We start from the raw sequence: 25010 nt of genomic DNA, 5'->3' as shown, positions 1-25010 counted from the left end.
ATAGTATTTGCAAATACTCAATTTACTTACACCTAAATAATAGTTAAGAAATCTCTTCAAAATTGAAAAACTGATTCAAAAATATATATAAATATTCAAAAGTCAAAAACAGCTATGACAATCTTCAAAAACAACAAAGTTGGAAGACTCACAGTTATCAAGACATTATAAACCTATAGTGATTAACAAAATGTAACAGTGGTATATGAATAGACAAATAGATCAGTGCAACAGTATAGCGTCTAGAAACAGACTCTATACATATATGGATACCTGATTTATAACAAAAGTGGTACTACAGAGCTGTGGGGCAGGACAACTTTTTTTATTATTTTATTTTTTTCATCAGTGGAGACCTCAGAGAAAAAGGACAACCTTTTATTTATTTATTATTTTTTTGAGACGGAGTCTTGCTCTGTTGCCAGGTTGGAGTGCAGTGGTGCAATCTTGGCTCACTGCAACCTCTGCCTCCCGAGTTCAAGCAATTCTCCTGCCTCAGTCTCCCGAGTAGCTGGGACTACAGGCGCGTACCACCACGCCCGGCTAATTTTTGTATTTGTAGTAGAGATGGGGTTTCACCATGTTGGCCAGGATGGTCTCGATCTCTTGACCTCGTGATCCACCCACCTCGGCCTCCCAAAGTGCTGGGATTACAGGCGTAAGCCACCACGCCCCGCCAGGACAACCTTTTAAATAAATGGTGCTGAGTGTCACTTGGCAATCCAATGTATGAAAAACGAAACAATGTAATACACATACACCAAAAGCAAATTACAGAATTGAATGGGAAACAATTCCACAACAAAGCTTCTAAAAATAATACAGGAGAACATCCTCATGTCTTTGAAGTGGGCAAATATTTTTTAAATAGGCCACTAAAAAGGAAGAAAAATAGTGACAAACTGAACCATTAAAATTAGAAATTTGTTTATAAAAAGACACCATTAAGAAAGGAAAAAGGCATGCCTGTGGTCCCAGTTACGGAGGAGCTAAAATTGGAGAATCACTTGAGCCCATGAGCTCAAGTCCAGCCTGGGCAACACAGAGTGATCCTGTCCCTTAAAAAACAAAAAAAAGTAAAAGGAAATCCACAGAAAAGATATCTGTATCACACATAATAAAAAAAGAGCTTGCATCCAGAAAATGTAAAGAATCCTTAGAGATCAATAAAAAAGCAAAACAGCAGGTGGAGTGGCTCAAGCCTATAATTCCAGCACTTTGGGAGGTCAAGGCAGGTGGATCACTTGAGGTCAAGAGTTCAAGACCAGCCTGGCCAACGTCATAAAACCCTGTATCTACTAAAAATACAAAAATGAGCCAGGTGTGGTGGCAAGCACCTGTAATCCCAGCTACTTGGGATGCTGAGGCATGAGAATCACTTGAAACTGGGAGGCAGAGGTTGCAGTGAGCTGAGATCATGCAACTACACTCCAGCCTGGATGACAAAGCAAAACTCTGTTTCAAAAAAATAAAAAAATTAAAAAAAAAAAAGAAAATGGCATAGCGGCAAAAAACTCAAAACATGGGCAGTCATTAGTCTATGTGCTACAAATGAAATTTTATTTGTGAGAAAATAAATAACAGATTCTATAGAGTCAATGATAGAATGCTAGTGCAGGTCTACAAGTTTTCACAGCAAACCAAAGGTAAAGGTCTTTCTGCTGGCCCCAATGTACCTTGTAAGTATCATTTCTGGTACATCTGACACAGTGCCTACATATAACTTTATGTGTCTATCTTCCTCAACCCTCCATGATTCATCTTGTATCCCTAGGCCTTATTGCTGTGTCTGAAAACATAAAAGGTATTCCATAAATGCTTTGTAATAATTAGAACTCAGAATGAGCTACTACTGGATACATATGAGTCCAAAATTGCATTAAAAAAGAGCATACCATAGCATAGTGCAAACTCAATGGGAACAGAGTCAGACATATCTGAGTTCAAATCCCAGCTATGACATTCATTCACTAGGTGTGTGATTTTGAACAAGTCACATTAGCATTATCTGTCTCAGTTAACTTATTTGGAAAAGGGGATGGTCCCTATCTTACAGAACTGTGAGGATTAAATGCAGCAAAAGTAACATAATGCCTAGCTTAAAGTAAATATTTAAGCAACATAAGCTATCATTATTACAGCTCTAGAAGGGACCATCTAATCTATTACCCAAGTTTTATTTATAAGAAGGTAAGACCTAGAAAGAATGGTTAACTAAACTGCCAAGTATCATACAATAGCTGGCTAGTGACAAAAGATATATTAATATCTAAATCTTAGCATCCAGTTCAGTTCTCTATTACTCAATTTTATCTCTACTTAAGTAACAGGGAAAAATTATTGAGTCTCTAAAGGGCTTTACTTAGAACTTAAAAAGTTCTAAGATTGGCTGGGTGTGGTGGCTTATGCCTGTAATCCCAGCACTTTGGGAGGCCGAGGCAGGTCGATTGCTTGAGGTCAGGAGTTCAAGACCAGCCTGGCCAATATGGCAAAACCCCGTCTCTACTAAAAATACAAAAAAATTAGCAGGGCGTGGTGGTGGGCACCTGTAATCCCAGCTACTCGGGAGGCTGAGGCAAGAGAATCGCTTGAACCAAGACGCGGAGGCTGCAGTGAGCTGAGATTGTGCCACTGCACTCCAGCCTGGGCAACAGAGTGAGACCCTGTCTCAAAAAAAAAAAAGTTCTAAAGATACTTTCATGCAGATTGCACCTGAACCTAAAGTAAAAGTACGTAGGTTAACATCAACAGATGTTGAACTTATCCCCTATATAGATACAATAAACTTAATTTTGGGGACTGCCAAACGAAAGGGCAATTCTAGAAACTAGAAAAAGTTCTATAATTTTTCACATTTTAGTATCATATAAAAGCAAATAAATACCAAACTTATGTCTGTATTATGACATACCTTTTCAAATTCAATAAAAGCATAACAGAGGGACTCTCCTGTCTTCCAGTCTCGGATAACTTCACAACTGAAAGAAAGTATTTAAAAGTGACTTTAAAAAATAAAAAGGAAGAAAGCATTCACTCTCACTCTTCATAACTGCAGAAGAAGTCAGTCAGTTATTACAAGGCAAAGTTAAATTCATAGATTATTTTTCCAAATTCATTTAGTAACAATTCTTTTTTAAAAATAGTTCACCAGAGCAGTAACTAAATGATCTAAATTCTACTCTAAGCGCCTTATGTAGGCCTACAGTCGTAAATTCCCTTAAGCACTGAAGTAAGAATATTTAATTTTCCTTTGGCAAAAGTAAACTACTGCTAAAGACTTTTAAAATCACAACACTTTTCTGGTCCAAATATAGACGAATTATAGAATATCTAACATTACTGTAGAATAATGTATGCATACTCATACATATATAAATGTTTAGTAAGTTTAAGCTTTGAAATTTTTGAATTTTAATATAAATCAAGCTCAAATTTAACACTGTAAGCACAATGTTAATTACAGAACTAATATACCATAATAACCAAGTGAAAAAGCCAATAAGCTGAAGTTGAAAGCACCTGGCTTGTCCCTTTCCCCAAGTGTCATAAGTCTCATTTTAAAAACCTGAAATGAGGCCGGGCGCAGTGGCTCACACCTATAACCCCAGCCCTTTGGGAAGCCAAGATGGACGGATCACAAGGTCAGGAGTTCGAGACCAGCTTGGCCAATATGGTGAAACCCCATCTCTACTGAAAATACAAAAATTAGCTGGGCGTGTTGGCGCATGCCTGTAGTCCCAGCTACTCGGGAGGCTGAGGCAGAAGAATCACTTGAACCCGGGAGGCAGAGGTTGCAGTGAGCTGAGATCACGTCACTGCACTCCAGCCTGGGCAACAGAGTGAGACTCTCTCTCAAAAAAAAATAAATAAATAAATAAAATCCCTGAAACAAAAGGAAACCCTAAATATAATACTTTTTAATCAATTACAAAATAGTCCCCTTCCTCACAGAAATACTAGCTTCATAGACTTTTTCATTAATCCAGGGAAAACTAACCAAAAGAAAAATTTTAGAAAATTTAGTTTTAAATTAATTTTGACATAAATTGCTGGTAATTCCAGGAGTTGAATGAGATAAATATTTTAAATATTAAAGAAGGCTGTTGAGAATATTACACAACTAGATTTAAATCGTTCCATTCATTTCCTGTTTTAGAGTGAAAATGTGTTGAGAGTGGGAGATTCAATTATTTATCTGTGTGTGTGTGTGTATGTATGTACGTATGTATGCATACACACACATATATACTTTTCTTCCCTACTGTCCAGACTCACTTGTAAAAATTCACCGGTACAAAATTCGCCTAGAATTCACAGAATCATCAAAATATGTCATTAGAAAACCACCAACTAATACCTAGTTTTTCTAAATATCTCTTTCACTAATTCTAAGGATTACCTTCTTATTGGCCCAAATCTAGAGAATATGATTTCCAGATCCTCATCTGTGGTCACTGGGTTCAATTTACACACAAACAGTACATTTTCTGGAGGTTTAATATCTGCATCAGGTAGGTCTCCCACCTAAATTACAAACAAACAAAAACATAAATCAATTCCTATTTAGTTTCCATTCTAAATCCTACCCAATCCCACAATGCTGATTTCCTTAAAACATCTAAATTTATATTACAAACTGCAGGCTCTGGAAAAGAAATCCAAATAAGATTTCAAAATTTGAACTACACTGTTCCTATTCTTAACAGTGTTGATAGCTAATATTTAAATAACTCATACTTTGTGTGAACAGTGCTTGGGGCTTCAGATCTATTACGCTAATTCTTGAAACAATCCTGCAATTTCCATTTTAAAGACAAGTAAACTGGCCGGGCATGGTAGCTCACGCCTGTAATCCCAGCACTTTGGGAGGCCGAGGCGGGTGGACCACCTGAGGTCAGGAGTTCAAGACCAGCCTGGCCAACATGGTGAAACCCCATCTCTACTAAAAATACAAAAATTAAACGGGCGTGGTGGTGTGCACCTGTAGTCCTAACTACTCAGGACACTGAGGCAGTAGAATCGCTTGAACCCAGGAGGCGGAGGTTGCAGTGAGCTAACGCCACTTCACCCCAGCCTGGGCGACAGAGCAAGGTTCCATCTCATAAATAAACAAATAAAATAAAGACAAGTAAAGTGAAATTTAAAAGGTTAAACAAGTAACTTGCCCAAGGCCACACAGTGGTAAACAACAGAGCTGGGATCTGAACCTACATTTATCTGGCTTCAAAGCCTAATTTTACCCCTACTTCGTCTTTTTTCAAGTATTTGATATATTTTTTAAAGGATAAGAATTTATGTAAAGTACATGTAAGTCAGTAAGCTTAAAAATAAAAACCACTATGATGCTACCACCTACCTTAAGAACTAAAATGTCACCTATCCCATTCTCCCTCTGCCTCCTCATCAGAGACAACAAATACTCTGCTTTTTGGTTTTCCTTTTTAGTCATTTCCTTGCATATCATCAGAGTTTTACCATATATGTATGCAACTCTGTCACATTTAGATGGGGCAACAACATCCCTTTATACATATATTCAAACACTCTCTCAGAGATTATTTCTGATAAGATCACCTGTAAAGTGTCTCCTCTTGGATAAACATGCCCTTCCCCCCAAAATCTTGAAAATAAAAAAACAGTAAGAAGCAACACAGCCAGTAAGATCTCCTCAATGTTTCTGAAGTCTATTAAAAGACAACATTATGTCCAATAAGAAGTATCACAGCCAGGCATGATAGCTCACACCTGTAATCCCAACACTTTGGGAGGCTGAGGAAGGAGGATCTCTTGAAGCCAGGAGTTTGAGACCAGCCCACGCAACATAGTAAGACCTTGTCTCTATAGTAAATTTAAAAATTAGCCAGGCATGGCAGTGTGAGTAGTCCTAGCTATTCAGAAGGTTGGATGGACTGCTTGGGTTCCAGAGTTTTTGAGGCAGCATGAGCTATGATCACATCACTGCACTCCAGCCTAGAAAACAGAGTAAGACCCTGCCTCTAAAAAAGAAAAAAGAGTGTCAAAACACAGAAGGAGAAGAGCAAATTAGTAAAAATCCTCCAAAGCACCTATAATGGCAGAAAGGAAGCACAAATAAGAAAAAAAGTTAATGAGTCAAAAAAGAACTTGCTATAGTACTCGGTCAGAGCTAACTTTAAAATACTATTAGGAAATTTAAAACATTCATAAAAGCTATGAGATTCAAAACTAATTTTACAAAACACTAGCTGAATTATCACTATATTACAAACAAATGCAAATAAGGTAAGAGAAACAGATATTCTTAGAAAACAGAAGATGAAACATGTTAATAAAATCAAAAGGACACAGGATCACCTTTTAGAGTGACTAAAATCCAAAACAATACCATCAGCAAATGCTGGCAAGGATGTGAGGCAAAAGAAACCCTCATTCATTGCTGGTAGGAATGTAAAATGTAAAGCCACTTTAGAAGACAGTTTGGCAGTTTCTTACAAAGCTAAACCATTCAGTCCAGCATCTGAACTCCTATTTACCCAAATGCATAGAAACTTTATGCCTACACAAAAATCCGCATGCAAATGTTTACAGCAGCTTTAATCACAACTGCCAAAACTTGGAAGCAACCAAGGTATCTTTCAACAGGTAAAAAATAAACAAGCTGTGATACATCCATACAATGAAACATTACTTAGCAATTAAAAGAAATGAGCTATCAGCCATGCATGGTGGCTCATGCCTGTAATCCCAACACTTTGGGAGGCCAAGGCAGGAGGATCACTTGAACCTAGGAGTTTGGGATCAGCCTGAGCAACATGCGTAAGACTCCATCTCTACAAAAAAATTTAAAAATTACCGAGGTGTGGTGGCATGTGCCTATAGTCCCAGCTACTCAAGAGGCTGAGGCAGGAAGACTGCTCAATCTCAGAAGTTCAAGGTTATAGTGAGCTATGACAGCACCACTGTACTCCAGCCTGGGTGACAGAGTGAGACTTTCTCTCAAAAAAAAAAAAAAAAAAAAGAAATGAAATCCCAGGCTGGGCAACATAGTGAGACTCTGTCTCTACAAAAAATAAAATTAGCTGGGCGTGGTGGCACACGCCTGTGGTCCCAGCTACTTGTGAGGCTGACGTAGGAGGATCACTTGAGCCCTGGAGGTCAGGGTGCAGTGAGCTGTTATTGTGCCACTGTCCATGCAACAGAGTGAGAACCTGTCTCAAATTAAAAAATTAAAAAAAAAAAAAAAGGGCCGGGCATGGTGACTCATGCCTGTAATCCCAGCACTTTGGGAGGCCGAGGTGGGCAGATCACGAGGTCAAGAGATCAAGACCATCCTGGCTAATGTGGTGAAACCTCGTCTCTACTAAAAATACAAAATAATTAGCCAGGTGTGGTGGCACGTGCCTGTAGTCCCAGCTACTCAGGAGGCTGAGGCAGGACAATCTCTTGAACCTGGGAGGCGGAGGTTGCAGTGAGCCGAGATCGCGCCACTGCACTCCAGCCTGGCAACAAGAGCGAGACCTTGTCTCAAAAAAAAAAAAAAAAAAAAAGGAGGGAAAGAAAAGAAAGGAAAAGAAAAAAGAAAGGGAAGAAAGAAAAAAGGCACAGTGGAACCTTAAATGCATATTGCTAAGTGAAAGAAGACAGTCTGAAAATGCTACATACACTGTAATTCCAACTATATGACATTTTGAAAATGCCAAAACTATATAGACAATAAAAACATCAGTAGTTGCCAAGAACTGGGTGTTGGGGGTGGGGATGAACAGGTGGAGCCCAGGGGATTTTTTCGACAGTGAAACTACCTTGAATGATCCTGTAAGGGTAGATACATGCTATCATACATTTGTCAGTTCCACAGAATGTACAACACAAAGCTTGAAATCTAATGTAAATCATGGATTTTAGTTAATAATGTATCAATATTGGCTCATCAATTGTTAACAAATGTGTCACAATAATGCAAGACTGGGGGAAAGAGGGAGGGAGTACTTAGAAACTCTCTGTACTTTCTGTTCAGTTTTTCTATAATTCTAAAATTGCTCTACAAATTGTCTATTTATTAAAAACAAAGCCAAAAAAAGAATCCATGAGACACTGATAATGAACGGATAGATAAGCAGATAAGAAGGGAGGGCTCGGGCGGGCACAGTGGCTCACACCTGTAATCCCAGCACTTTGGGAGGCCAAGGCAGGCGGATTGCCTGAGCTCAGGAGTTCGAAACCAGCCTGGGCAACATAGTGAAACCCTGTTTCTACTAAAATTACAAAAAATTAGCTGGATGTGGTGGCGGGCGCCTGTAATCCCAGCTACTCGGGAGCCTGAGGCAGGAGAATTGCTTGAACACGGGAGGCAGAGGTTGCAGTGAGCCGAGATCGTGCCACTGCACTCCAGCCTGGATAACAGAGCGAGATTCTGTCTCAAAAAAAAAAAAAAATTAGCCAGGCATGGGTGGCAGGCACCTATAATCCCAGCTACTTGGGAAGCTGAGGCAGGTGAATCGCTTGAACCCGGGAAGTGGAGGTTGCAGTGAGCCAAGATCATGCCATTGCACTCCAGCCTGGGCAACAGAAACTCCGTCTCAAAAAACAAAAAAAAAAGGAAAATATTCTACAAAATAAATGCAACAGATGATAAGTCATGAGCTGGATTCTAGTCTGGAGGAGGAAACAATTATAAAAGATATTATTAAAACAACTGGCAAAACTGGAATAGAAACTGTAATTTCTTTTTTCTTTTTTTTGAGACGGAGTCTCGCCCTGTTGCCCAGGCTGGAGTGCAATGGTGCGATCTCAGCTCCCAGCAACCTTCGCCTCCTGGGTTCAAGCGATTCTCCTGCCTCAGCCTCCCAAGTATCTGGGATTACAGCCGCGTGCCTCCACACCCAGCTAATTTTTGTATTTTTAGTAGAGACGGAGTTTCACCATGTTGGCCAGGCTGGTCTCGAACTCCTGACCTCATGATCCACCCGCCTCGGCCTCCCAAAGTGCTGGGATTACAGGCGTGAGCCACTGTGCCCAGCCCTATAAACTGTAATTTCTGTCACTTCTAAATTTTCTGATTTTGATAACTACACTGTGAATACGTACATATTGTTATACACACTGAATACTGTTGCTTTTAGGAAATACACACTGATTAAGAGGTAAAGGGAAATAACAGGCAACTTACTGCCAAATAGTCCAGAAAAAAAAGTATGTTTATGTGCTTGTATAATCAGAAAGAGAGAAAAAGAGAGAATCATAAAACAGATGTAGCAAAATGTTAAAAATTGGTGAATGTGGGTAAAAGGTATATAGAAGTTCTATGTACTTTTTTCCATAAATTTGAAATTATCTGAAAACAAAAAGTTTTAAAAAGTATGTTAATCTATTTTCTTCTGGCATAAACTTCCAAAGTGTTGCTGTTGAAAAGTCTGATAACAATCTAAATTCATTCCCTCATAAGTAACTTATTCTTTCTGCCCAGTTGTTGTTCAACATACCTTTCAAGTGTAGTAATTCTCTTAGAATTTGTCTTGCTGTTGGGTGTTCAGGGTCAATACTCTGAGATACACAGTGTGCTCATTAAAATGTGTATTTTCAATTAATTTTTTTAATTTCAGTAAAGCTTTCTTGAACTATACAGCCTTTACTATTTGTTCATTCAGACAGTTGATGGTAGTATAAACTTAAGCCTGGCCAACATAGAGAGATCCTGTCTCTACAAAAAAATCTTAAAATTAGCAGGGCATTGTGGTGTGCGACTGTGGTCTCAGCAACTCAGGAGGCTGAGGCAGGGGCATTGCTTGAGCTGAGGAGTTGGAAGCTGCAGCAAGCTATGATCATACACCACTGTACTCCAGCCTGAGCAACAGAGTGAGACCCTGTCTCTATAAAATAATAAATAAACTTTAAAACAGACTACAAATCTGAAAGTTCTATTATATAAAATAGTAACTTTATTATCCATTCATTCCAATATTTATTATCTATGATATGACAGGTATGCCTATTCTACAAAAATAAGAAATGGAAAATAATACCAAGTAGGTCAATTAATCATCTACTGAATTATTATTCCCCAAATGACTTCAGGTTGTTAGTAATACAGAGAAGCAGTATATTTTAGAGTGCTCAGTTTCTACCCATTATTTTACACTACAACTACCATTCTGTTTAATCTTAACACTCGAGTGGTACAATGAAGAACTATTCTTTAATATACATAAAATTCAGCCTGCTAAACACTCTTTAAAAATGAGATGAATATTAAACAACTGAAATTCAATTAATAAGTTAGAGATCCACTTCCCACTGTTTAAAAAGGCACTTAGCACTATATTGACAGTAGAGCCAAATTTATTTTCACAGTAGAGCCAATTTATTATTATGCCATACCAAATTTAAACCAGAAAAAAATCATAACTCAATTTTTAATATTTTAAGACTACCGAAGAGCCAGAAATAAACACTCAGTAAGTATCATTAGATATATTACAGAACAATTTGAACAAAGATAATTATCTTACCATCTCCAAAAGTATAGCCTGAGTTTTAGCCTCTTTTTCTGCCTTTATTTCTTCTACTTCCTCAGCTGATCTTCCTTTGAAATCATCAATTTCTTCATCTGCTCCTATTCGACCACTCTGTAAGACAGAAGTTACTGATGTATATATTTAAAGAATAAAAAAAATCTGAGAAACATAGAAGACATACTTTATTCTTAGTTAAACATGCTAAAACAGTAACTGATCAAGGTTGCAGTGAGCTACAATCACACCACTGCACTCCAGCTGGGTGACACAGTGAGATCTTGTCTCTAAAAAAAATTTTTAATAATTAATTGGACAGCAACTGAGACAAACTTATAAACCTCCAAGAATTGATTTATATTAATTCTAAAATATTAGCAAAAGTGGGCTTCTGTTAAAATCAAAATAGGCCAGGCGTGGTGGCTCATGCCTGTAATCCCAGCACTTTGGGAGGCCAGGCGGGTGGATCACTTGAGGTCAGGAGTTCGAGACCAGCCTGGCCAACACAGTGAAACCCCGTCTCTACTAAAAATACAAAAATTAGCTGGGCATGGTGGCATGCGCCTACAATCCCAGCAACTCAAGAGGCTGAGGCACGAGAATTGATTGAATGAGGAAGGCAGAGGCCACAATGGGCCGAGATCCCACCACGCACTCCAGCCTGGGCAACAAAGTGAGACTCCATCTCAAAAAAATACATAAATAAAAATAAATATTTATATGGACACTATTTATTATCCAATTCTAACTGCTGAATGAAGAGAAATGATCTGACAATTAAGCACCAATCCCAACCACAAAGACAAATTCAGCTTTGAGGAAGCCACATAAACCTTAAATATGTGGGGGAACAGTCTGCACTGTTTCACAGAAACTTCTGGGTTCTAGCCTGGCTCCAGAGTGTCCCCAGTTGAAAAGTTACCTCACAAGATAATAGTTTAATTTGATGATAAGAAAAACACTTTCCCAAGGTGTTCATGTAAGCTTCTAGAGCTAAGGTTATCTCAGGAGAAAAGAAACTGAAAAAAGGAAATTAGAGAAATGAGAAGACAGCTAGAAAAATGAGCATCTCTGTGGAAAAGAAAAAGAACTCTAAACTTGTTCTAATATAATTAAGCAAGATAATAATTTGGAAAAAATTAACTTTAATAGATGAAAAAGATAAATCCATACAAATCATTAATACGAATGTACATTTAATCATAAGAGGGCTTTACTTACATCTAATTGTTCCCTTGTAGGTTCTGGTGATCGATCAGGGATTAATAAATCAGGAGGGTCATCAAATGGATCATCTAAAATCACTGTATGATTTATCCTTACAAAATAAATCCAAATCAAATGTTACACATTTAAGTTATTTCAGAATCCTATTTTATTTTAATAGATTACAAAAAATTACTTGATTATCTCTAAGGCCAAAAAAAAACCCGTACTGCACATGGATATTACTAACCTAGATATACTTTCACAATGAGTGTTACTGTTTTGCATTGAGTGATACCGTATTTATTACCCTGCATTACTTTACAATGTAAACTAATATAACTGTCTAAATCTTAGTACTTTTGCCTTATTTCTCAATTAAAAAACTAAATTAAAGCATTAACAATTCCTCCAGCTGGGCGCAATGGCTCACGCCTGTAATCCCAGCACTTCGGGAGGCCGAGGTGGGTGGATCACGAGGTCAGGAGATCGAGACCATCCTGGCTAACATGGTGAAACCCCGTCTCTACTAAAAATACAAAAAATTAGCCAGGCGTGGTGGTGGGCGCCTGTAGTCCTAGTTACTCGGGAGGCTAAGGCAGGAGAATGGTGTGAACCCGGGAGACAGAGCTTGCAGTGAGCCAAGATCGTGCCACTGCACTCCAGCCTGGGCAACAGCATGAGACTCTGTCTCAAAAAATAAATAAATAAATAAATAATTCCTCCAAATGTAATTATAAATAATTAGTACAAGTATAAAAATACAAAAGGTCCTTTTTATTATAAATATTCTTACAGTCTTATATTAATTCACCTTTTGGGATTAGAATTATCCAGAAACCAGTCCTACACATACTGTTCCTATCCATACCACTACATGTTAAACATCTCAATATTAAAACATTCTAGTACACTCAGATAGTAAATTGTAACCACACCTGATATCCTGATATGGTACAAAGTCCTTGTCAACAAAGGTCTCATTAATTTTCTTAATTATATCCATGCCTTCTGTCACCTCACCAAACACTGTATGGACACCATCAAGGTAATCCAGATTTTCTCCTGTAGTGATAAGAAACTATACAGAAGGACACATAATAAATACCATAAAAATAATACATAACTCAAACTGAAATCAGTTACAGACTGACAAAAAAATACATGAAAGTTAAGAGTCCACATTTACTGCACCAATTCTTAGACATTTGTTACCAAAACTAAGTAAAAAGTACAAAGCTTATATTGGCATACCTCATTTTATTGCACTTTGCAGATACTGCATTTTTTACAATTAAGGATTTCTGGCAACCATGTATTGAGTAAGTCTATTGGTGCCATTTTCCCAACAGCATATGCTCACTTCATGTTTCTGGCTCACATTTTGGTAATTCTCACAAGATTTCAAACTTTTTCATTACTATTGTATCTGTTATTACCATCTATAATCTTTGATCTTACTACTGCAATTGTTTTGGGGCACCACAAACTGTGCCCATATAAGATGGTGAACTTAATCCATAAATGCTGTATGTGTTCTGACTACTCCACCAACCAGCCATTCCCATCTTCCTCCCTCTCAGTGCTCCCTATTCCCCGAGACACAACAATACTGAAATGAGGCCAATTAACCCTACAAGAGACTCTAAAGTGTTCAAGTAAAAGGAAGAATGACACATCTCTTACTTTAAATCAAAAGCTAAAAATGATTAAGCATAGTGAGAAAGGCACGTTGAAAGCCAAGATAAGCCGAAAGCTAGGCCTCTTGTACCAAACAATAGCTGAGTTGTAAATGCAAAGGAAAAGTTCTTGAAGAAAATTAGAAGTGCTATTCCAGTGAACACATGAATGATAAGAAAATGAAACAGGCTTACTGCTGATATGAAGAAGGTTTTAGTAATCTACACAGGTCAAACCAGCCACAACGATCCCTTAAGCCAAAGCCTAATTCCAAACAAGCCCTAACTTTCTTCAATTCTATAAAGGCTGAGAGAGGGGAGGTAGCTGCAAAAGAAAGTCTGAAGCTAGCAGAGGTTAATTCATTAAGTTTAAGCAAAGAGGCCAGGCGCAGTGGATTACTCCATCTCAAAATAAAATAAAATAAAATAAAAGTTTAAGGAAAGAAGCTGTCTCCATAATTTAAAAGTGCAAGGTGGGCCGGGCATGGTGGCTCACACCTGTAATCCCAGCACTTTGGGAGGCTGAGGCGGGTGGATCACGAGGTCAGGAGATCGAGACCATCCTGGCTAACATGGTGAAACCCCGTCTCTACTAAAAATACAAAAAATTAGCTGGGCGTGGTGGTGGGCACCTGTAGTCCCAGCTACTCGGGAGGCTGAGGCAGGAGAATAGCTCGAACCTGGGAGGCAGAGCTTGCAGTGAGCCGAGATTGCGCCACTGCACTCCAGCCTGGGCGACAGAGCGAGACTCCGTCTCAAAAAATAATAATAATAATAAAAAATAATAAAATAATAAATAAATAAATAAAAGTGCAAGGTGAAGCACCAAGTGCTGACATAGAAGCTACAGCAAGTGGCCAGGTGCAGTGGCTCATGCCTATGTAATCCTAGCACTTTGGGAGGCCGAGGCAGGCAGATCACAAGGTCAGGAGTTCAAGACCAGCCTGACCAACATGGTGAAACCCTGTCTCCACTAAAAATACAAAAGTTAGCCAGGCATGGTGGCGTGTGCCTGTAATCCCAGCTACTCAGGAGGCTGAGGCAGGAGAATTGCTTGAACCCGGGAGGCGAAGGTTGCAGTGAGCTGAGATCACGCCACTGCACTCCAGCCTGGGCAACAGAGTGAAACTCTGTCCCAAAAAAAAAAAAAAAAGAAAGAAACTGCAGCATGCATCAAGTTATCTGGAAGATCTAGCTAAGATCACTGATGAAGATGATTACATGAAATAACAAATTTTCCATGTAGATGAAACAGACTTATATTGGAAGATGCCACTTAGGACTTTCATATCTAGAGAGGAAAAGTCAATGCCTAGCTTCAAAGCTTCAAAGACAAGCTGACTCTTCTGTTACAGGCTACTCCAGCTGGTGACTTTTAAGTTGAAACCAATGCTCACTGACTATACCAAAAATCCCAGGGCCCTTAAGAATGATGCTAAATCTATTCTGCCTGTGCTCTAGAAATGGAACAACAAAGCCTGGATGACAGCACATCTGTTTACAGCAGGGTTTATCAAATACTTTAAGATCACTGTTGAGACCTGCTGCTCAGAACAAAAATCCTTTTAAATATTACTGTTCTTTTAATAAGAAATCCTTTTAAAATGTTACTGCTCATTGACAATACTCCAGGTCACCTAGGAGTTCTGACAAGGAAATTAATATTGTTTTCAGCTGTGCACGTGGCTCACCCCTGTAAACCCAGCACTTTGGGAGGCTGAGGCAGGTGGATCACTTGAGGCCAGTTCAAGACCAGCCTGGCCAACATAGTCAACATGGTGAAAACCCATCTCTACTATAAATACAAAAAATCAGCCGGGCGTAGTGGTGCACACCTGTAATCCCAGCTACTCAGAAGGCTGAGGCAAGAGAACTGTTTGAACCCAGGAGGCAGAGGTTGCAGTGAGGTGAGACTTCACCACTGTACTCCAGCCTGGGTGACAGAGTAAGACTGTCTCAAAAAAAAAAAAAAAATACTGTTTTCATGCCTGCTAACGTAACAGCCATTCTGCAGCCATGGATCAAAGAGTAATTTCAACTTTCAAGTATTATTATTTAAGAAATACAGCCTGACATGTGGCATGCACCTGTAGTCCCAGCTACTCAGGAGGCTGAGGTAGAAGGATCACTTGAGCAATGTAGTGAGGCCCCATCTCTAAAAATAAAAATTAAAAAAAAAATACATTTTGTGAGGCTATAGTTGCCATAGATGGTGATTCCTCTGATGGATATGGGCAAGTACATTGAAAACCTTCTGAAAAAGATTCACCATTCTAGATGTCATTAAGAACATTCGTGATTTGTGGGAGGAGGTCAAAATATCAATATTAACAGAAGTTAGGAAGAAGTAGATTCCAACCCTCATGGATGACTTTGAGTGGCTCAAGACTTCAGTGAAGGCAGTAACTGCAAATGTGGTGGAAATTGCTAGAGAATGAGAATTAGAAGTAGAGCCTGAAGATGGGACTGAATGCTGCAATCTCATGATCAAACTCGACCAGATACGGAGCTGCTTCTTAAGGATGAGCAAACAAAGTGGTTTTCTTCCTTATTTTTTTTTTCTTTTGTTTGAGACAGTCTTGCTGCATCACCCAGGCTGGAGTGCAGTGGTGCAATGTCGGCTCACTGCAACCTCCGCCTCCCACGTTCAAGCAATTCTCCTGTCTCAGCCTCCAAAGTAGCTGGGACTACTGGCATCCGCCACCACGCCGAGCTGATTTTTGTATTTTTAGTAGAGACGGGGTTTCACCATATTGGTCAGGCTGGTCACAAACTCCTGACCTCAGGTGATCCGCCCACCTCAGCCTCCCAAAGTGGTGGGATTACAGGCATGAGCCACTGCACCCAGCCAAGTGATTTACTGAGATGGAATCTAGTCCTGGTGTATGATAATTGTTGAAATGACAACAAAAGATTCAGGACATTACATAAACTTGGCTGATACAGTAGTAGCAGGGTTTGAGAGGATTGACTTCAATCTTAAAAGAATTCTACTAAATGCTATCCAACAGCATCGTATGATACACAGAAATCTTTCATGAAAGAAGAGTCCATCAACATGGCAAACTTCTGTTGTCTTATTTATTTATTTATTTGCAAGACAAGGTCTCACTGTCACCCAAGCTAGAGTGCAGTGGTGCAATCACACTCACTGCACCCTTGACCTCCTAGGCTCAAGTGATCCTCCCACCTCAGCTTCCCAAGAAGCAGGAACTACAGCCCTGTACCACCATGCTCAGCTAATTTTTGTATTTTTTTGTGGAGATGGGGTTTTCACCATGTTTCCTGGGCTGGTCTCAAAATCCTGAGCTCAACCGATCTGCCTGCCTTGCCCCCACAAAGTACTGGGATTACAGATATATGCCACTGCGCCAGTCAGTTGTCTTATTTTAAGAAGCTGCCACAGTCACCCCAACCTTCAGCAATCACCACCCTGATTAGTCAACGGCCAACAACATCAAGGCAAGACCCTTCACCAGCAAAAAGATTATGATTTACTGAAGGCTCAGATGATCAGAAGCATTTTTTAGTAATAAAGTACTTTTTGGTCGGCCATGGTGGCTCACACCTGTAATCCCAGCACTCTGGGAGGCCAAAGCAGGTGGATCACCTGGGGTCAAGAGTTTGTGACCAACCTGGCCAACAGGGCAAAACCCTGTCTCTACTAAAAATACAAAAAGTAGGCAGGCATGGTGGCAGGCATCTGTAATCCCGCTACTCAGGAGGCTGAGGCAGGAGAATTGCTTGAACCTGAGAGGTGGAGGTTGCAGTGAGCTGAGATCACATCACTGCACTCCAGCCTGGCCGACAGAGCAAGACTCTTTCTCTAAGTAAATAAAATAAAATAAAATAAAACAAAATACTTGGACAATCCATGACTCAACTTCATGTGTATATAGTAGAAAATAGAAGTACCTACTCTATTGGGAGAATTAACAGGGCCATTGGGAGAATTAAACAAGACAACGAATAGAAGGTACTCTGCGTAATGTTTTTAAAAAAGTAAGAAATACTGAAAAACGGCCAGGCGCAGCGGCTCACGCCTGTAATCCCAGCACTTTGGGAGGCCGAGGCAGGCGGATCATGAGGTCAAGTGTTTGAGACGATCGTGGCCAACATGGTGAAACCCCATCTCTACTAAAAATATAAAAATTAGCCAGGTGTTGTGGCAGGCGCATGTAATCCTAGCTATTCGGAAGGCCGAGGCAGGAGAGTTGCTTGAACCCGGGAGGCAGAGTTTGCAGTGAGCCAAGACTGTGCCATTGCACTCCAGTTTGGGTGACACAGTGAGACTACATCTCATAAAAATAAATAAATTAATTAAATAAAAACAAATACTGAAAAACGAGCCACAAATGTGAACAGTGATAATCATGGATGGTGGAGTGGCAGGTAATGTTTTTCTTTGTACTTTTCTGTATTTTCTCAATTCTTCACAATGGGAATGCTTTATATTTAAAAGAAGAAAATAATTTTTTTTAATATAGAAAAAGTGCATTTTTTCCCCAACACATATTTCTGATTGAAACCCTCTAAGCCTTACTGGATAGTTTAAAAAATAACTCTGTGGGCTCCTTCCAGTCCTTCATTTCTAAGCAAATCTCATATTCTTACTCATTTCCTAACCTGAGATCCATGTTGATCACTGCCATTATTCACCATGGACACTGTGCCTTTCTTCTTGTGCTTAATTCTTGGGACTTTTTCTGCCTCAAAAAAGCTTGCTTGATCACCATACAGTTGGCTGAAAAAACATATAAGGTTATAAATGTAAGTACTTCAAAATGAAATACAGAAGTACTAGTAACATACAGGGTTATCAATTATTTCTTTACAGAAATGCCAACAGAATTCCAAATATTACTTTTTTCTCTAGATATTTAGGGAACTTGGGGGAAAAATCTAAATTTAAACTATATTTTAAAATGCAGATTGAAACATGAGCAATTATATTTTTCTTCATTTAAGAATAAAAGAATTTGTTCTGCCCTTCCAGACGTTAAAAATAAATAAATAAAACAACTTACCCAAAAACAGACTCTCCTCCACGGCCAGTCCCTGTAGGATCGCCAGTTTGTATGATAAAATCCCTCTGTAATATGTAGGATTCTTTGTTAATTCACAGAGTTTGTTAGATAGTTCCAATAACAAAGGAAATGACTAATATCTACCAACTCACCTGTACATTGTGAATAAGGCAATAATTGTAATATTTTATTTTGCACAATTTCAAGAAATTCAAGCAGGCTGCAAGAAAGTAAATACCAAATTTATCACAGTAATCCACAAACACATTTTTAAACAAGTAAAGCCACAGTGAAATGTAATTTCTAAATTACTATTAAAAGAAAAAAAAAGTCAAATGTCCAAAGCTATAAAAAAGGGCAATAGGCCGGGCGCTGTGGCTCACACCTGTAATCCCAGCATTTTGGGAGGCCGAGGTGAGCGGATCACTTGAGGTCAGGAGTTTGAGACCAGCCTGGCCAATATGGTGAAACCCTGTCTCAACTAAAAATACCAAAAAAATTAGCTAGGCATGGTGGCGGGCACCTGTAATCCCAGCTACTAGGGAGGCTGAGGCAGGAGAATCACTTGAACCCAGGAGGTGGAGGTTGCAGTGAACCGAGATCGCACCACTGCACTCCAGTCTGGGCAACACAGCGAGACTCCATCTCAAAATAAAATAAAATAAAATAAAAGGGCACTAAGTCTAGGAAAAAAAAAACATTTTAAATTATCTTTTTTTTTCTTTCATAGGACTTTTGGGGCATCTGGGCTAATACAGAAAACTGACACTTATAAGCAATCATTTACTGATGGATTGATTTTATTACGAGAAAAAAGAACACTTAAAGAGCATATTGTAATAGAAAAGGATCTAGCAGAATATATAAAAATGAATACATTATATCAATTAGGAAAAAGTCAAACATCCAGGGTCATTTTTTTAATAATAGTTAAACAGCCCCTTATAAAAATCCATACACTTATGAACAATCTTTCTCATATAAATTAATCTGCTTATCCAATAAACATTTACTGAGTACCTTCTAGCTGCCTGACACCGCCATGACAAATGCCATTAAACTGTGGTCCCTGCTCTCAAAAAGTTCACAGTCTAGTCGTGGAAAGACACATTGACAAGTTCTTAAGGCACTAAGTTAGAAACCAGACAGACAGTAAGATATATGAGGCAATCCCTGCCCTCAAAAAGCTTACATTAAATTAGGGTCCTTACATCTGAACACAAGTAGTTACATACTGGGCATATCTAATTAATAACATGTGTGCCACTTATTTAAAATGGTAAAAAAGTGGTTTTTAAAATTCCACAAGAGTTCAAAAGATTGTTTCTGGCTAGGGAAATCAGAAAACCTCAGGGAAGGCTAGAGTGAAGGGTGAGCATTTTAGGTCTGGAAGACTATGAAAAGGCCTGGAAGTGGAAATTTAAATGTTTTAGGGGAGGTCCAAAACACCAAAGTTCTGTAATAGTCTGGTATTACATAGTAATAGAGGATGAAAAGACTGGAGAGAGATGGGGCTGAGCTGTTGAAGAGTGCTGAATATCAGTCTTGCAGTTGTTTTTCTTGAATATATTTCTGGGCTTCATGTTTAACAGATAGGAGTGGTCCTTTTACTAGTAAACAAAAATAATGAATTTAGGCAATGATCATCAATGGCTGCCAAAATCTTTAGGTCTTTCATCAAAATCCGATGGGAACAATTTACAAGCGCAACAAGGCCTTAACCCACTGACCAATTTTAACATCACAGAAACAGCCAACCAGACATCAAGTGCCTCCTGAATGTGATGCAGCTGAAAGTACACACTATCTTATATGAAATATTCTTGCCAAAAACATTAAACTGGAACCTAATCAAGGCTCTGAAGCTAAAGAACAATTTATAGGAAACAGGGGACACAACAATATGTTAACACACCCAGTAAATAATCAGTCAAATCCAAAACAAGAGAAATTCTACAAGACAAAGCACCCAGGTTCTTTCTCAAATTTTTTTCAAGAAAAAAAGGGGGAGAACCAATAGATTAAAACATATATGAGACATTTTAACCAATATATGGACTTTAGGTCCTAATTTAAATCACCATATTTTTTAAAAGTTTATGAGATAGTAAGAAAGTTTAAATGATACTAAAAAATAATTGCTAGTTCTTTCAAAGTGTGATAAGATTTATGGTTCGTTTTTTATTCTTTTTTACAACTTGTTCTCTTTTCTTTAGTATTTTTCCCTTTTCCCTGTCAAGTTTTTTTTCTTTTTTTTAACCTGTCACTTATGTGGTACTTAAGCTCATAGTTCCATTTTTTCTTGTTTCTTTAAAGAGACCTTATATTTTAGAAATACATACTGAAGTAATTACAGATTAAATAGATGCACTGGAGGTGGGGGTATTATAAATGAAGCAAGATTGGCTATGTGTTCACAGCTGTCAAAGCTGGTCATGTGGACATGAGAGTTCACTTACATGATTCTCTCTACATCTGTGTTTTAAATTTTCTATAATAAAAAGTTAAAAAAGGAAGAAAGAATGGAAGGTAGGTAAGTCTGGATATGTTGACCATAGATTGATAAGTGGGTATAAATATAGCAGGTAAACAAGTAAGCACATCTCCAGTCATATGCTTACAAATATGTACAGGGGGTGGACTTATGTTTTGGTGTTAAGGGCTTATCTTTGCAGAACCACTGCTTGTTAATTGGGTGGGGTAGTTCTACCCCCCCTTTATTTCCTCACAACTCTGGGGAAAGAGGCCCATTTATTTTGCCAGGTGCTACTCTACATGGACAGAGTGTCAAAGGAACTCAAAGAAAAGCAAAATCAAGAGATAAAAAACAAAATTCCCTATAATATTCTTTGAAACAATGGATCCAGCTACCCTTAAAATCAAGCTTATCCCAGGATTATGAGGCAACCAATTATTTTCTTTGTTTATGCCAGTTTGAGTTGGGTTTCTATCACTTGCACAAAGGGTCCTAACTAATACAACACATTTATATCCATTAGTTATTATACTGAACCTCTAGTGTGTGCCCTAAAAGTAGCAGACATTGTACTAGGTACTCAGGATATAGAGATGATAATTATGGTATAGTTCCTGCTCTCATTGGAGTTTACATTTTTTTTTTTTTTTTTGGAGTTTACATTCTTGAGCGAGGACACGACTTGTAAACAACACCAGGATAATAGGTAAATGTTAAAATAAAATGTGTCATGTGGTTTATAAAATACCTAAGACAGAGCAGAGGAAACCTCAGGTAACTCTGCTTAGAAAGGAGGGAGAGCTTCAAAGAAGAGATGACGCTTGATCTGAGATTTAGATAATAAGTAGTAAGTTTGCCAGAAGGACAATAGTGGAGAGGAATATTGGTTAAAAGAAACAGCAAAAGAATGGTAAAAATGGTACGGGAGAGTTTGTAGTGTTTTCGCCAGGTGGAGAAGACGGAGGAATAGCTGCGTGCGGGGGAAAGTGGAGCACGGCAGGAGGTAGTTATTGTACAATATTGCAACTTATTTCACCTTCTTTGATAGCCTCTGCATTCCATGTGGGTAGGACCCTGTTTATAAGTAATCTCTCCTGGTCTCAGTTTCTTCCTGACTCTGATACATTCTCCACACCGCTGCCTATTACGTTCTCAAAACAAGTATGCCATGCCTCAATCCTGCTTTTAAAATCTTCAAGGACTCTGATCATCAGTAGGGCACACAAGACTATTCACGACTGACCTAGGCGTATCTCACCAGACTCGAGTCTACCATTCCACGACTCACACCAGTCCTTCCAGCCACACCAAACTACTTGCCGTTTCCAGAAAATTCCAAACAAAGTCCAAGCTACGAAAACCCTCATTCCCATTCATCTTTGAAAGAACTAGTTCAAGTGTTCTATATAGTCTTTGCTAGCTTTGCTTCTTCCCATCCTCACCAAAGAAGCCGCCCTCCTCTGGTTTCCATGGCAACTTACACATTCTTCTACCATAACACATAGAAAACTAAAATGGGTTCCTGTGTTTACGTCCCCCAATGGAAAATCAGACCCTCAGGGGCAAGAAGCCAAGCCCAGGACTTAGCCCAGTGCCTCAAAGGCTCAGTCCACACTCCAGACCTCTTCCTCCTCCACCTAAGGAGTATGCCCACACTCGCTGCGCCAAGCACACCCTAACTGCCTTCATCAAGATTTAACCGATTACATACCAAGCAATAGTTCCTGTGTTCCTTTCACGAGTAAACACAATAAAGGCACAAAAGCTATGGGTATTGTATGTGCAGCTCGAATCACACACACACACACACGCCCCACACACACACTCCCAAAGGCAATTAATGACCGCAAGCACCCTCCACCGGACTGGCCAACACAAAATACGGGAGAAGGGCTGCCAAGGCTCAAACGAATTCCCGTCACAAAAACTTTTCTAGCCAAGGCCGATTAATAAAACAGCCCAGTCGCGGGCACCAGCAGCCCAGAAGCTCGAGCTCTAGCCAATCTCTGCCCTGGACTGGGCAGAGAAGGGAAAGTAGGGAGACAAGCTCGGGGACCCCGGCGACAGGTGAGTGGGGCTCAAGCCTCACCACGAGGCCGCTCCTCGGTGTACAAGTCGATGACGACGTCGCCCAAAGTGGTCTCCAGTAGAACCGCCATGGCGCCCGCTCCTCCTCCGCTACAAACCCCGGGCCGGGGGGGTGACGGGCGCAGGCCGTCGGCGTTGTCTACGCCACGCGTCACCCTCGGCGCGACCCCTCTTGCGTCATCTGGCTGGCGCCGCCCCCGCTTCCGGGCAGTTCCTTCCGGTCGGCGTGCGGGCGCCTGGCTGCCCAGCCGACTTACAGTTCGGGTTGGTCACGCCCCCGGCGCGGCCGTTTTGAAAATCCTGGTCCGCCCTTGGCGATTTTGGCGGAAGCCTGTCCCTCAGAACGGTCTCAGTATAGTGTTTTGTGCCCCGTTTGTGTCTGTCTCAAGAGCAGAGCGGCCCTTTTATCCACCAGGGGGCGCCCGCGGCGTGATCTTCTCCACCTATTTGGGCGGACTCCTCCGGGTTTCCTCGTCAGTCTCCTTTTCGCAAAACAACTTTGGGCCTCTACTAGGGGTTTCCGATTCTAAGAACTAACATTTTGTTTTGTTTTCTGTTTTGAGACAGGGTCTCGTTCTGTCGCCCAGGCTGGAATGCAGTGGCGCGATCTCGGCTCACTGCAACCTCCACCTCCCAGGCTCCAGCGATTTTCCTGTCTCAGCCTCCCAAGTGACCACAGGCGCGCGCCACCACGCCCGGCTAATTTTGTTCTTTTATTTTTTGTAGAGATGGCGGTGGGGGGAGGTGGTCTCACTGTGTTGCTCAGGCTGGTCTCGAACTCCTGAGCTCAAGGAGTTCGAACTCTTCCCGCCTTGGCCTCCCGAAGTGCTGGGATTACTGGCGTGAGCCACTGCGCCTGGCCAAAACTAACATTTTGCCATGCAAGTTTATTCCCCAGACACTCTTCTGGGCAAGGCTGTCAGTCTCTCTTACGACATTTTACACATAATCTCCAATAACTTCACATCTGACGAAAAGCCAAAGCTTTTTTTTTTTTTTTTTTTTGAGACGGAGTCTCGCTCTGTCGTCCAGGCTGGAGTGCAGTGGCGCGATCTCGGCTTACTGCAAGCTCCGCCTCCTGGGTTCACCCTATTCTCCTGCCTCCTCCTCCCCAGTAGCTGGGGCTACAGGTGTCCGCTATCACTCCCGGCTAATTTTTTGTGTTTTTAGTACAGACGGGGTTTCACCGTGTTAGCCAGGATGGTCTCAACCTCCTGACCTCGTGGATCCGCCCGCCTCGGCCTTCCAAAGTGCTGGGATTAAAGGCATGAGGCTGTACCTGGGCTTTTTTGTTCTTTACCTGACTTCAAACTCTACTATAAGGCTATAGTCACCAAAACAGCATGGTACTGGTATAAAAACAGGCAAATAGATCAATGGAACAGAATAGAGAACCCAGAAATAAAGCTAACAGCCAATTGATCTTAAAGCAAACAAAAACATAAAGTGGGGAAAGAATACCGTATAAACGGTCCTGGGATAATTGGCAAGCCACATGTAGAAGAGTGAAACTGAATCCTCATGTCTTACCTTATCTAAAAATGAACTGAAGATGGATCAAAGACCTCAATCTAAGACCTGAAACCATCAAAATTTTAAAAGATAACAGAAAAACTCTTCTAGACATTGGCTTAGGCAAAGACTTCATGATCAAGAACCCAAAAGCAAATGCAACAACAAAAAAAGATAAATATATGGGACTTAATTAAACTAAAAAGTTTCTGCACAGCAAAAGAAATAATCAGCAGAGTAAACAGACAACCCACAGAGTGGACAAAAATTTTCACAAACTGTGCATCCAACAAAGGACTAATATCCAGAATCTGCAAGGAACTCAAACAAATCAGCAAGAAAAGAAAAATAGTCTCATCGAAAATTAGGCTAAGGACATGAATAGACAATTCTCAAGAGAAGATATACGAATGGTCAACAAACATGAAAAAATGCTCAACATCACTAATTATCAGGGAAATGCAAATCAAAACCACAATGGGATACCACTTTACCCCTGTAAGAATGGCCATAATTTAAAAAAAAAAAGATA

The 25010-nt window shown here is 39.9% G+C and overlaps 1 protein-coding gene across 2 annotated transcripts in view; it reads right to left on the bottom strand.

The window, feature by feature from the left end:
• Positions 1-23037, bottom strand: part of LOC116463221 (peptidyl-prolyl cis-trans isomerase-like 4) — a 42924-nt gene extending 19887 nt beyond the window's left edge. The window contains exons 1-9 of one of the 2 annotated variants that reach the window (XM_032146227.3): positions 22968-23037; positions 18555-18622; positions 18403-18467; positions 18002-18119; positions 12635-12777; positions 11712-11808; positions 10488-10604; positions 4400-4524; positions 2912-2978 (exon numbers count right to left, since the gene is read on the bottom strand). In XM_032146227.3, the coding sequence (XP_032002118.1) occupies positions 2912-2978; positions 4400-4524; positions 10488-10604; positions 11712-11808; positions 12635-12777; positions 18002-18119; positions 18403-18467; positions 18555-18622; positions 22968-23037 (870 nt within the window). Of the gene's footprint in view, positions 1-2911; positions 2979-4399; positions 4525-10487; positions 10605-11711; positions 11809-12634; positions 12778-18001; positions 18120-18402; positions 18468-18554; positions 18623-22136; positions 22417-22967 lie in introns of those variants that run through there. The other variant, XM_058434516.1, reaches the window with a different exon arrangement.
• Between the last annotated feature and the right edge of the window lie 1973 nt (positions 23038-25010).

The sequence above is a fragment of the Hylobates moloch genome, unplaced genomic scaffold, assembly GCF_009828535.3.
Source record: "Hylobates moloch isolate HMO894 unplaced genomic scaffold, HMol_V3 SCAFFOLD_29, whole genome shotgun sequence".
Classification (NCBI taxonomy): Eukaryota; Metazoa; Chordata; class Mammalia; order Primates; family Hylobatidae; genus Hylobates; species Hylobates moloch.
This window is presented reverse-complemented; position numbering and strand designations above follow the sequence as displayed.